The following is a 15,317-nucleotide window of genomic DNA, read 5'->3' as shown; positions in this document are numbered from 1 at the left end:
TCTATACACCCATACTTTTGTGTGTGTGTGTGTGTGCAGAAACTTTTCTGCTTTTGTTTCATAATCAGTGATGATAAACAATAAATGAGATATGAGGAAGTAACCAGGCAATAGATGGATGATACAGTGTACACAGATATATGCAATTCAAAACCTTGTTTGATATTCAAGAGAGAAAAGATTTTAATTAATACAGAGGTTGAGTCTACCACAAGCAAATGCTTGAAGTGATGATAGAAAAAAAAAGTACTCATGCATTGGTGCGGAATATTCAATAAATGATGATTTTCCACTTTGTATAATCATGTATTTGGAGTTGTAAGTGGATACAAAGAAAAATGTGTCTTGTTTGTACATGTCACATTCTTAAATCAGAGCACATCCTTGTGTGAAAGGACTGTCAAACTGTGAATGTTGATAGAAAACAGAAAGACTTCCATTATGTATATTTTATGCTCTGCTAGATCTATAGGAGGAGCACACTGTTGTCATACCCAGAAAAAATATGATATGATCAGTTTAAATCAAGATAGAAGAGAATGAAACCAATCTACTAACTGTATTGTTTTACATTTTCAAGGCATTTTGATTAAAAAAAAAAGTTATGACTTCTTTTTTCATATTATAAAGTTCTTCTGATATAATCCTCTTTGATATTCACAAGAGAATTTAAATAAGCAGTTGGCATCTTAGTGACTAATTTTGACTGTACTCTTCAGGAGGAAGATGGGCAGTTGATCATTATTGAATTATAGTTGCTAAAATGTGCTTTAAGAGTTTGCTCCTCAGAAGTGAAAAAAAAGGAAACATTTTGTGGACAAGTTCCTCAATGATGCTTAATCTGTTTAAATGCTTGAAGCTGAAAGCTTGCTGATGTCAAACTTGTCATTCATTGGCTAGGCTTCCTCTGTGATTGTTACTCACCGTAGTTAGTGACTGATCATGACCAGCATAGAGATGGGTATAATTAGAGTCTGTACCTAATGAATTCTGTCCATGTTCTTGCCCAGCGAAGGTGAGACCATTACAGCCATCTCCATCACCATCAATTCTACTCATTCAATCTCCAACACAAATTAGATTCACACCCAAAGTGAGGCTTGAAATTATTCTTCAGCATGTACCTCTGAATGTATTATTGACCCAAACTTCATCTGTTGTCCACATCCATTATTAATCTGTCAACTCTACTCCATTTTTTAATTCATCTGTTCTCCTTTCACTTTTTCTCACTGTGCTGAAGACTTCTCTCCCTATCTGTCTGTAGGGCAATGACCATCAATTTTTATTGTATGGGCCAAAAGCTTGTCAAATCTTTATGAATATTTATTCAATTATCAATCTTTTCTTTGATCTTTTTATCAAATTATGCCTTGTATGTATATTGATCCATAGAGCTCTTACTCTATCATAGCTACATGGTTAGCAATATGTCAGTGTCTAAATTTTGACATTGTCTCTCAGCATCTTATCTCTTCTCTCCATCTCTACCCATGCAGGTATGCCATGCTCCTGAATCGCTATTCTGTCATCATCATCCTCCTCATCATCGCCATGGTTTCAGCATGTGGTGTCGTGGCGGTTCTCTTCTTTGAGACTCCAGACTTCTCTGACCCAATTGCGGTAGGTAGAGGAATTTTGGGAGGGAAATGTCAGAATTCTAGGAGTAGTCTAAACTTCTCTCATACATTTTACTCCTTGGTGGATTGCGCTCCCTCCCCCTTATACCCATCCCCCTCCTTTTCGCAGAATCGTAGCTTTGACGCAGTTGGAGGGAGTCCAGCACGGATGGATCTGGGACGGCTGGTGTACAAGATCGCCAGCTGGCACCCTACCTTGGCCTTACCACTCACTGGCCCGGCTTCAATTTCAGACATGATAAAAGTGTGTTGGTATTTGGAAAGACGTCACAGGAAATGAGTGATGAGGCTCAGTGGAGCTAGACAGGCTGAATTTTTTATGGCATTGACCACTAATAACAGCAGTACTCCAGACCATGCTAGATAAAACAAATGAGAGTTCTTGGAAGAGTTTTGTAGATGTAGACAGGTCACTCAAGACTTTCTGGTGATGTGATTCCTCTTTTCCAAGGAAGCCTGAATCATGGAGCTGAATCATTATCCTTTGAATGTTTGAATCCTACTCTATCCACCGGTATTATGATGACGTGTTGGGGTTTAGGGAATTAGATCTGAAAGGAGATTTGAAAGACTTTTTGACTTTTTTGTTGTTGTATTTCAGGTATCTTCCTCCCTGATTTCATTTTTTTTTCTATTAGGATTTCTTGGATAAATCCTATTATGTTAAACTACTGTAAGCAAATCATGAAAAATGTTATTTTGTGCATTTAGACTGAATAATGTAACATGTTTAATCAATATTTTACATTTCAAACTTAAATAAACTGTCTGTTGGCTCTTGACATGAAAAAAAAAAATCACAATTCATTTTATTTGAGGGGACATGTGACAGCATCTGACTTCAAGAGAAATGGACCACACGTCTGAGATACAATCCCTGGTTACCATGACACTTTGATTCGGTCTGCTTCAGATTGTCGTAAATCTTAGCTCGACTAGATTCATATTCTGTTCACATCACATGCTGAGTTGATGAAGCTGCTGTTTTACAGTAGGATGCCTGCTACATCTATTTGTCACAGCAGGTACACCTGGTTGGTAGCCAAAAATGCATTACAAATACCTAGCCTTGAGAGCTTCATTTCTACCTATAGAGAGAAAAAATTAGCCAGAAAAAAAAAATGCTATCAAATGTCAGCTTTGCGTCAGGGAAAAGAAATCCTTGTCAGGAAATGAAAATCCATCAAGAGCCCAGTAAATGTAGCGGCATCGGCTGTCGGAAAGAGAGAATGTCGCATTAGGAGGTGGGTAGGGTATGGAGGAGATGGTCATTGATCACTAGGACCCTCTCTCTCTGCCAGGAATTTAATACCGGAGTAATACTCCTCTGTCTCTCTCTCTGCATCATGATGGAAAACAAGTGGGGATGCCCTCCAGGCGTGACCCTCCATCTTTAGAGTCTGCGAACTAAAGTGCTCTAAAAGATGTCAACAGTAAGTCCACCTCCATCAGAGCTTCTGTGAGATGCCTGTCGAAGGGGGCGTGTGTGTAGGGTGAGGCGTGTCAGTCAGGGTTAATGTCGTAAGGTTATTCATTAGAAGTTTTCTCGCCGAGTTCGAGGCACGTTCAATGCTCACTTTAGGGAAATGGGTGAGATAGAATGAACCTGTCAACTAAAATAGATGCATGTAAAGTGCAATGATGTCATGTTGTGCTTCACTGGTGTAAAATCTTACAAATATGGGAGCAGTATTCCTCAGATAGTGAAAAGCAGTATTTACAGGTTTGTGCTATCAAGTTATCTGAGTGCATTAGAAATATAGATCCTTAGGATGTGCACTTTGCAAGTAAGAGCTGTCTGCATGTGAATTCATTGTGTTTCTATGTGTGTGAAATAGATACACATGATTCCATCTGCACTTATTACCTCCTGCATTGAAATAACCAGATAAAGTTCATCAGAATGCGAATGAAGCCTCCCAAACTATCTAATAATGGAAATGTATTTATCCAGTCAAAATATTCCAATTCTGTAATCCTACAGAATTGGAATATTTTGACTGGATAAATACAGTCTTGATGACATGGTAAAGTTTGCTTTTAGCAAAGTGCAATTATTTTACCTTTACATTTCTAAAAAACCAAGTTGTTAATAACAGGCCTTTCTCTACTATTTCATTGATATCAATTGTGAAAAAGTAAAACATATTTCTCAGAAGGGCTAAAATTCATCTTCTACCATTTGGAGTTTGCTTGCAAGATATTGGAAGAGTCTACCAAGAAACTTGTCTGGATGACATGATTTGTCGGGATAATGAGTTGTTTTGGAGTATTTTGAGATCAAGAGTGTAAAATAATTTTGATCATAATACACAACTCTTATTCCTGAAGCACCCTCCCTGTTCAGGTAATGGGTAGATAAAACATTATGTGATGACCAATCATGCCCTAGCTGTAGTATTTCCCTGTAAGCTGCAAGCAATTCACTTTCACTGCATGATACCTGTGGCTGCTGTTGTGGCCCAATTTGTAAACGATTATAAAAAATTACCCAACAACTATGATCTGATATACTCTCAGATTGCAATACTGTTGGCATGTATACCTTTTTTAGCTAATGTTTCACATTTTCATCATAACCCAACTGAATCTGAATTATCACATTATTTCATACGTCTAATGCATCTTATATGTGTCCATCTTAGAGCAAATTTGACACTTTCTTCATGCATATGGAAACTATGTTTCACCTTTGAAGAAACAGATACACCACTTGTACCTTCTTTTTTTTTTTTGCATGAAGCTTGATTGATGTGAAAATATACTGCTTTCTTAGAAACTTCCCAGGCAAATCACCAAGTTTATCTGTTAAAATATCTGCAGATATCAAAGTGCCCAAGATTGCCATAGATAGGAAGTAAGAGAAAGTCAATCTGTCTGTATCTGTGTGTACTTCTTTTATTAGTATTTGATTAAATTCTTTATGAGCTCTACATATTTGCAGTTTGTAGTGGAATAGTGAATAAGGTTTGAAGAGAACAGCCCTTAGTACATGTATCTTTACATTGGCCTAGATTCTCTCGCCATCTTGTTGGTCATTCTTTGTCACTCAGGGTGAGATCTCACTATTGCGCAATTAAATTTGTACACAGCTAGCGTGTGACACTGTTTATTAATCCTGGCATGCCTGAAATTATTCTGATTAAATACCAAGGTTCCCGTTTGCATTTCTAATTGCAGGTATTTTCTTAACATTTGGGGTTGATAAGCTAGAGTCAGAACCTTTTTTTTTTCCCCTCTCTCATCTCTCTTACCTTGGTAAGTGTGTTGGGGGCCCCAGAGCTGGGGCAGTGTTTACCATAGTTTGAATTCTGATGGTTCCTGTACACACCCGTCATGGGCAGGATAGTGGAGTGCAAAAAGGGCGCTTGTACGGCCTCTCACAAGATTTATTGTCGGTGAGGATTCAGTTATGATGGGACACATCATGTCGTGTTTACAGTGAAAATGTAACAGATTGAAGTATGTGTCTGCGCAAGCACTGTGGTTAATAACGCATGTCCTACATTTTTAGGTGATAAAGATTTCACTGCCTGTATCATGTTTATTGAGACACCACCCAACCGTAAAGTTTCAACAGACATTTGATGGGTCATGTAACTAAGAAGGCAGCATACCACCATAACTCATTCTCTAGACACCAGTTCTGAGGTGTTAGGAAAATATTTTCTAACTTCCCAAATGGGCAGTGGGTCAAGAGTACCTTACCATTTAATTGACAAGTGTCCATTTGTTTTATTTACCCAAGAATGAGTTTAGGTTGCCCCGGGTGAGTTGTAATGTAAGATCGTAGCTCCCTGAGTCAAGTGATATTAATTCAATTAGGCCAGTTAATTTAATGTCTTTACATATATATGTGTTTAACTTTTTATCAATATTCACAAAATGCCCTGGAAATGCTCAAGTATATTCTCCAAAGCAAGTGATGCACTGGACATGAGATGTCACAGACTGTGGCACCACTCTCTGCTATCTTGTGAAGATTTGAAGTTGTTCAGCTCATCCCTAAGTGTGGAAGGCAATATGTTAGTGTGATTGTGCACCAGTCTGCATTCTATGTAGAACAGGTTCATTGGCATACAAAATGTGTCACGGTTCTTGTTAAGCAGCTTGCTGCTGAATGTTTTTATGCAGAGCCGACACATGAGCAGAGAGGCACATTCCTACTAGCAGGATGTTTGCCCAACAAACATGGCATGTTGCATTCAGGCAAACATATTAGCACATACGCTGAGCTCTGCACCGTTGGAAATTGAAATGGATAGTGCAATCTCAAAAAAAGACAGGGAAACAGATATGGTGGAATCTATAGAAGCTTTCAGTTGCTTTTTTTTTTGCTGTCTCTATTTCTTTATTTTTTTTTTCCTTCACTTAGAGCCTGGTTGATACCAGTAGAAATCACATGCCATCTGTTTTGACTGGATTTCAAGAAGTTAAAATTTCTCACCTGTTTTCCTCAATGTGTGTGGTTATCTTTTACTGTTGCTGGGATTTTGTCTTGCTTTCAGCAAAGAGCCTAGCGTGATCTTTTAAGTGTATTGGCCGTGAAACACACACACACACACACACAGATGCACACACACACACTCCCACCTGCACTCAACATGAAAAACCCAAACTGTCAGACTTACGACTTCGTGCACTTTTGCAATGTTATCTACTTACAGGGAGAGCTTATTGTGTGAAGGAAAAAAAATAAAAGGAAACAAATATGGAAAATCAAAGAGAAATCAAAGAACCAAATGTTGTACAGTAACATCACTGCATTTAACCAGTTTCTGGGTAGGAATTTCATTGAATATGGGTAGAGATGTGTCACAGGAAGGTATCATTGCTATCACAAACTGTGTTAGTGACAGTGAAGGGGCACACCGGTTGTCTTCTCTCCCTCCAAGCTGAATCATGGCTTCACGTTTATCACTGCACAATCAAAGATGGAGTCTCAATTTGCACAGATGCGTAAAAGTCAGTGGCAAACTTGACATGCAGTATCTTTCCCGAGTGACTGCTTGACCAGCTGACTGCCTTAGAGGTCAGTAGCCAGGCACCACTGCCCAGGCAATGCCTGGAGGTGTCCTGGAAGTTCCACAGTTGATTAACCTGTCAGGTCAACACTAGAAATCACCTGCTTATTGTATGTATACAGCCTAGATGCCACTGCATGGAAATCAATCTCTTCCTAACTTCAGGCCATGCTCAGATGGATTTTCCATCTCCGCATCCAGACTCAACCAATTCTCTTACTTTTTATTTCTATTCAGTATGATTTTCATATCCTTCCTCTGATGATGAATTTTCCTTCACCTGAACATCCAACCGTGAAAGGCCAAAAAAGGTCCCTTTTTCATTAAAAAGTGATATTTTCTAAGATTTTCTCAGTAATTCAGTTTTAAGTGTGAGTTGCTTATTTTTCACAGTAGCACCATGTTTCACTGTGCATACTTGCTCATGCTGTCATTACTTCATACAATTGTTAGATCATCAAAACTCTGTGCTGCAATGTAATGAGGAAGGATAGTATCTTACAAGATTCTGAGAGAAAAGTACTGCAATTCAGGGTCACAGGTCAGATTACCTTTCAAACTTGCATTGTTCAGATGAAGCATGAAGTTTATGCATTGTTTGTACAACATAATACATGGTGATACAATGATGGGACGAGACAGGACAACAAACTTATTAGATTTTTGCATAGAGTGCTTAATGTTGATAATAAGATGATATGTTCAAATGATGACATTTTAAAGCCAATGCATTAGACCATGGCATAAAATACATTAAGTAGACTAGATCATCAAAGTTATCCATGTGCAGTTTATCACATGGGAAATCTCTTGTCAATTATGTAAAATAGTAAGATCAGTCTGGCATGAATATGTATTACCTTGGTGAAATGTGACATAATATGCATTATGCAGTGGTTACACTATATATCAGTTGATGTGGTGACAGTGACTATTTCAATGCATCTGATTTATGTGCCACAGATTAGCTTTCAATATTAATTCACTGAAAAGTGCACATGTAATTTTATTTTACATTCATAAAAATCATATGTTCAGCCCCATCACCTGCAATACTATTACATTACTAACATCTTTACATGTATATGTCTCTCTGAATATTTGTACACCATGCCCACAAGATATCCCCAATTTGAAGAACAATGAATACTAATAAAGCAAGAATGAAGTCTATAGCAAATAAGAAATCAAAACAGTGATGCTGTCCTCCCAAGGGAAAATGACCAGCTGAGATTTTCTTCCTTCTTTCCTTCCTTCCTTCTTTCTTTCCTTCTTTCCTTCTTTCTTTCTTTTCTGCTCTCCCTTCCCTCTTTACTTCCTTCCTTCCTTCCCTCTTTACTTCCTTCTTTCCTTCCTTCTTTCTCTCCTTCCTTCTTTCTTTCCTTCTCTTCTTCCTTCCCTCTTTACTTCTTTCCTTCCTTCTTTCTCTCCTTCTTTCCTTCCTTCCTTCCTTCTTTCCTTCCTTCCTTCCTTCTTTCCTTCCTTCTTTCATTCCTTCCTTCTTTCCTTCCTTCTTTCCTTCCTTCCTTCCTTCTTTCCTTCCTTCTTTCCTTCTCTCCTCCCTTCTTTCCTTCCTTCCTTCCCTCTTTACTTCCTTCTTTCTCTCCTTCCTTCCTTCCTTCTTTCTTTCCTTCTCTCCTTCCTTCCCTCTTTACTTCCTTCTTTCCTTCCTTCTTTCCTTCCTTCTTTCTCTCCTTCCTTCCTTTCCTTCCTTCTTTCCTTCCCTCCTTCTTTCTCTTCTTCCTTCCTTCCTTCCTTCCTTCTCACTCTACCCATCTGATTGGTTCCCTCTCCATTTCATAATCTGTCTGTCTTCATTTCCGCTCCCTTCCTCATTAAGTGGACTACACTCTCGATTGCCACTCCATAGACCTGTTTGTTCCAGGTCAGAGGAATGCAGAGGAGTGGACACTCGCTGTTTTCTTTCCCATTTCATGTGAAGGCCTGATGATTGGCTGCGAGATCTGTTAGCTGCACTTAAATCAAGACATCAAATACACTCCAATGAACTGCCCATTTGCAGGTCTGCCCAACATCTGACATTGACCTTTTTCATTTAATCTAATTTCATCCCTCCCTTGCTACAACTTACACAGAATAGCAATCCATAGTGTGTGTAATATACCAGGTAAAGTGCAGCTAGGCCTATCTGTAAGAAATTTATTGGCCTATGTCTGAGATCAAGACAAAAAACAAAACAAAACAAAACAAGAGGAACCATCAAAGCTACATTGCATAGTGGAAACTATGATTGAATGGTTTTGACAATCCTGGGATGAGATCAAGCTAAAAGCAAAGTTAGATGGATTATCATATTTTCACCATGCAGTAGCACCATTGCATTGGTAGTGCAGTAAGGAGAGACATAGATAGGTAGTGAAAAGAAAGAAAAGAAAGAAGAAAAATCCAGCTAGAAGAGTAGGGGAGGAAGGAGAAAAAAAAAACACCACTATATATAGACAGAAAGTGAAATGGTGAGAGATGGGGGGGGGGGGGGGATGGAGAGGAAGTAGCTATGGTAGATTGATGCATTGGAACATCCGACATAGTGGCCTGAATCCAGGTTGATATATTCAGATGCTTTACTTTGCTTGTGAGTTCTGATGCCAAAGAGACAGGGCTAACTTCCTTCCAAGTAATTTCTTGGACCTGTGTGCTTCTTTTGTATCAGCTGTCATGAAAATATTAGCAAAAGATTGAGAGCATGAGTTGTTGGATAAGAAGAATTTGTCACTTGTTTGGTGGAATACTGAAATAACAATAAAATCTTGATCAAGAGTCTCATGAATTTTCCAGTAACATTCATAATAATTCAGTTCGGTTTTATACTTCTTTGAAATTGAAGTGAATGTTTCAGAGAAACATATGATACAGTTCTGGAAACATCACACTAAGGATTCAACACATGATCAGGATGCCTGTTTGGATATGAACTACAAATTTTGAAGCAGATCAAACTCTCATTTAACACTTTGCGTGAGTAATGTTATTTAATTCATTAGGCTTATTTTGTACCTCTTTTTGTTCAACAATATTTTGAGACATTTTGATTAACAAAATCTCATTAAACCACATTCAATCCAAGCAAACTATGCTTCAAGAACTTACATTATGTGGAGACTATACTGTATTTCTAAGAAACTAGCTGTATCCAGATATCATGTATCTTGTTACTGTGAGCCCTGAGTGTGCAAACCTATGGAAGGTTGTTCCTTCAGTGCTAATTAATCTGTGAGTGGAACCAATAAATCTATGGATTTGAATTACGGACTCAATTGCCCGACTGAATCTGAAATACGATAGAAGGAGCTGATTTGGAGGGAGGTATTTGGGGCATCTGATTCCAAATTGGCCTCCTGCTAGGTTGGCTACACCATCTCCGCCCATGCACCAGTCTCACCGGAAGCTCGGTATCACTTGGTGGGCCGCCATGGCAGAGGATTACATCTTGAGCTGAGGGACTGGTATCAGAGACGTATTTGTAGGGGAGAAATCGTTTCATCCTTGAATCAAGTTGGAGCAAAATTATGAACCAGATCCTAACATGTATGAGGTTGCATTCCCTGTATCTACATGTCACTGATCATGCTGTACTGCAGTTTGTTTGTTTGCTTTGTTTCTACCTTGTAGACATAGATTCTTCAATCATGCCAAACCAAATCCAATGTGATGTCGCATCTTAATGGAGAGAGACAAAATTGGAAGGAATCACTATTGATTGTCATCATTCATTTGTGAAACATTTCTCATATACTTTTTCGCAATAGACTGTACTTTCCTTGTGAACTCTTGTAATATTGCTCGTGTGTGGTGCTACATGAGCATTTAGAGTTTAGCCAAGTACAAAGTGAATAATTATATGGATGTAGTTTATAGGATCTGTGACTTATTACTATATAACTCGTGAGAGCTTTGTCTTCTATTGTGATCATCACCTACATGAAAAAGATATTCTTACTTAATGGTCTATGATTATCTCTTGGAAATGTGTGGAAATGCACTTAGATGTATGACATGAATGTGTTTGTGTTTGTTTGTATGTGTGTGTTGATGATGTAGTACTACAATTAGAGACATTTTGTCCTTAAACTTAAATCAGATTAATTTTATGTTCTTTCCACACAGGGAAAGTGGTGTCCATGTTTTGATCACAAGGAATATTGCACTGATTAAGTCTGACTAGTTAATTTGAATGTCTTTTTGTTACTTTGATATTCATTTTACAAGTGAGTGAGGAAATCAAACAAGCTTCATGAAGGCTACAAGAGTTTAAATGTTGATAATTCACCTTAAGTGAATTTGAATGGAGATCTCATCATATAATCCTGACTTCTTTTTTTTATTGTTATATTAGTTGTTGTTGTTGTTGTTTTTAAATATACAAACCAACAAAGAATGGCACAAATTTCTCAAGAAATCAGGTTCCTCAGTTACAGGTTCTCATATCAATATAGGTATCTACTGGAGTAAAAGTATCGCTCACAAAAAATCTAAGATAAACAGTTGTATAACAATGATGTTTGATAATTCATATAAAGGTGATTGTGTAGATAACACAAGTATCATTATTTCATTTTAATCCTGTATCAAAGCAGAAGAAAAGATTAATTGAGGTATTGCTCAATGAATATCAACCAAGACAATATGTAGGGCAAGTAGCCCTATGAAAGTCTACTCTTACAGGTAGCCCTACAGCCAGGTAGCTAGTAAAGGCAATGTCAGGCAACCAGTTGACATGATATATTTCAGACGTTTCATTTGAATTGGTAGACGGTGCATTATTAAATTATTTAAAAGGAAAATTCAATTATCAATATGACAAGTGAATGAAGACATTATTTCTCTGATTTTGTGGAAAGTGGAAGGCGTTGAGAAGTAGAGAGTAGGTCCATGAAGAAAGAGGCAGATTAAAAAAAAAAATAGATAGAGAGATAGATTTATGGAGTGAAAAAGAGTGAAGAGACGAGGAGAGATTACTACTACTGCACTATGTGCTTAATTGTGACTTTCCTTTCTTTATCATGCATCCTAGATTGACCGTCATCTAACCCATTTGCTTACTGCTGAAACTTTTGCATCAAGATGTTTTCATCAAGATGTTTTCCTCTGATATGAAGAAGGTCACTCAATATGGCCCTTGGCTGCATCTATTAGGAAAAGAACACTCAAGCTTGCTTCAAGACTTCTAGTCAAATGATATCGGTTCTCTTCCCTAAGATTTTACCTTTGGAATTATCTTTCAATCCTGTACATTCCTCTCAGAGCTTTGAGAGTATTTCAGTTTGACCACTTCTATCCCTTAACTGATCAGTCGACGCCCACATCATTTCTGAGGATCTCACTCCGAGACACTCATACTTCTCTCTTGTCCTTTCTTTGATTTGTTGTCTTTTCTTACTATATAGAGCATATATTTCGCGGGATTGTTATTTTCACAAATTTTGTAAGTCAGATGCTATTCATGAATTTAACAGCATGCAAAATTATTGGTTCTGGTTCTGACATGAATGCAACATGTATGTGTACATTTCTCCATTCATGACTGTTCTTCATGATTGCAAATTTAACCACTCTCGAAATTGTTGTGCCGTGCTGATTCGTGAAATATTAGAATTGTTAAATATATGGCATATTCAATATATTGAATTTCATGTCTTTTCCTGCCATTAATCATTCACAGACAAGCACACACACACACACACACACATACATACACACACAATATGGTCTGTATGAGATCACCCCTAGATAGGCAATTAAGTATTTTGCTGTTGCTATCATTTCATTTCATTTCATTTCATTTATTTCCACTTTCATCATTGGTTTACAAACATTGCATTAAAAACAAACAGACAGACAAACAAACAAACAAACAAAAATACATAGTGTCAAATAATGATAGTGGCGGAATCATGAGAAGCACAAAGTAGGCTTATTGAAAATGATCCCTTAAGAAATATCATGATGTAAATATGTGTAATCATTTATAATCATTTGTAATTGAGTTGAAACAAACATAATGCGATAAGTTTCACAACTTGAAATCAATTTAAAAAAAAAACGGATACATGTACGTGTAGATATGAAAGAAAAGAAGAAAACTCCATGTTAAACTATTCATCAACTTGTAGCTTGATTGCATCAAAAAGATGTTGTTTATATAATCTTTTAAATTGTCTTACGGTCTTACTGATCCTGAAAAGTGTATTCATATTATTCCATAAAATAGTACCTTTATAAAATATTGATGACTGCGTACACGATGTGCGATTTAATGGGAGATGGATATTCTGAGCATTTCTGGTATCATAATCATGAATTGAACTATTCAGGGTAAAATAATCATGGAATACATCAGGAAGAAGACTATTATTAAGTTTATACATGAATATTGCAGACTCTAATGAAATCAAATCTCGAATAGGTAATATCTGTGTTTCTAAAAACAGAGGTAAACTGGGGAAAGCATAAGTTGAATTGGTTATTAAACGTATTCCCCGTTTTTGTAATTTATGTATGCGATCAATATTCTTATTAAAAGTGAAACCCCATACAATATTGCAGTATTGAATATGTGGTGAAATCAAAGCATGATATAACATTTTAAGAACATTCCTAGGAAGATACTGTAATTTATACAAAACCCCTATGTTTCTTGATATAATACTAGCTATATGATCAATATGATAATTCCAAGATAATCTTTCATCTATAATTACTCCTAAAAACTTTATACTTACAACTCTATCTATTTTCATATTCTTAAAATACAATTGCAAATTGTGGTCTGTTATAATTCGCATACCAAATGAAATATAATGAGTTTTAGCTATATTAAAATCAACTTATTGGCTTTCATCCAATCACTAATATTATGCAATTGTCTATTAACAATATCAAACAGTTTACTTGGATCTGAGCCTTTACAAAATACACTGGTATCATCAGCAAATAAAACATAACTTAAATGCTGAGTTGACAAAGGTAAATCATTTATATATATTAGAAAAAGAAGAGGGCCTAAAATCGATCCTTGTGGTACACCACAATTAATTGTTCTGATATCAGATTCAATTCCATTAATCACAGTTAACTGTTGACGATCTTTAAGATAACTACTTAAAAATTTGAGTGGGGGGCCACGTATACCATAATAATATAATTTTTGTAATAAAATAAAATGATCTATAGTACTTCAGTACTTCAGTCACCTCTTTAACCAAAATCAAATATCTCTGTCCACTGGTACAGGCTTTGCATAAGGTAAAGATCCTGTGTAATATTACTTTGAGGCTTATTGTAGAGTTTATAATTAGGCATGTTGCAAACATCTCATAAGTCATTAAGGATTATCTTAAAGTTTTCTTAATTTGGCACAGCATTTAATGTAAAAAACGTAATCACATAAAAAGATTTCTCTTTTGCTCTTTTCAATTTATAGCAAAACTTGACTGGGGGTCATTAAAAAGCATTAGATAAGTTTGATGGGTGGGTTGGATGGAAGGAATAGGCCTGATCAGTGGTCAAATTCACATGGGCATACAATATGTCTAGTGTAGTAGGATGCAATGCATGTAGTTTATTAATTCTCTGAAGTTTTCAATTGCTCTTACCTGATCCATTGTAAAACATAGTGTTTCCTCTTTGATCTGTATTCAGTTGAAATATCATGTAATAAATACTTTATAAATATAGTAGAATGGTAAACAAGTCTTCTTTTTTTCACAAACAGTAACAAGAATATAATATTATATCTTTCATGATTGCAAAAGTATGCAGTTTTATGCTTTACAATACTGGGGTGGATTGAGTAGTGTGGAGGTACAGGACATGTGGATTTCTACAAGTTCTTTTAGTGTTGAACTGTATTTTATTTGCCCATTCTCCCGAGAATAGACAGTCTTTGGTGTAATTGACACTTCATAGCAAGATGGAGACAATATCTTCCAATATGAATATAATATAAGCCCTCTATCTCATGAGAGTTGGTAACATTCCCCTGCTGCTCATCATCATTCTCTGTATCCGTACATCCCTCCCACTCCCAGGATGAATCTAGTGTTACCATAGTGAGACACCCTTGCACCTCATCCCTCCTCCCTCTCCCTCCTCCATCAATCCCCCGCCCACTGGATGTAGCCGGATAACTTTGGGAGGTAGTCTTTGAAAGAGGCCAAGATTATCTCTTCTTATTACACCTAATGAGATGTAGGATCAATCTAGCCCAAGCCCTAAACTGATTATGGCGCAAGGCCTGTATGCTGACGTCAATCAGAACCCAGTAGGAGCGTGATGGGACTCCGCGGACTATTGTCTGGCCGTGTGTGGGCAGGGCCAGCTGTGATGTCGCCGACTCTGATTTGGGAGCATCACCATCAAGATACCATTGGGCCCTTAAAGGGATCATGCAAAAAATGAGACCACTGTGGGCCGGATGTCTGTACCTCCTGATGGCTGATAAGTTTGTTGGCATGGAGACGCTGCTTGCCGCCTGAACTTGGTCGCCTCTTGCTGCAGGGAGTAGAAATCTCCCCGAGGATATTTATTACTAATGAAATTTGCGAGATGAGGCTCCAAGAGAGATGCATTTTTTTATTTTGGTAATGAATATTTCTTGCTCTTATTAAAATGTATAGAAAAAAAAATGTCTGAA

The 15,317-nt window shown here is 37.1% G+C and overlaps 1 protein-coding gene across 1 annotated transcript in view; it reads left to right on the top strand.

Moving 5' to 3' along the window:
- Window positions 1-15,317, top strand: part of LOC140246258 (protein dispatched homolog 1-like) — a 58,707-nt gene that overhangs the window by 20,455 nt on the left and 22,935 nt on the right. Inside the window, exon 2 of the mRNA XM_072325721.1 lies at window positions 1,500-1,623. Within this exon, the coding sequence (XP_072181822.1) occupies window positions 1,500-1,623 (124 nt within the window). The remainder of the gene's footprint in view (window positions 1-1,499; window positions 1,624-15,317) is intronic.

Source organism: Diadema setosum, chromosome 1 (genome assembly GCF_964275005.1).
Source record: "Diadema setosum chromosome 1, eeDiaSeto1, whole genome shotgun sequence".
Lineage (NCBI taxonomy): Eukaryota > Metazoa > Echinodermata > Echinoidea > Diadematoida > Diadematidae > Diadema > Diadema setosum.
The sequence above is the reverse complement of the archived record's forward strand: the minus strand, read 5'-3'. Positions and strand labels throughout refer to the sequence as shown.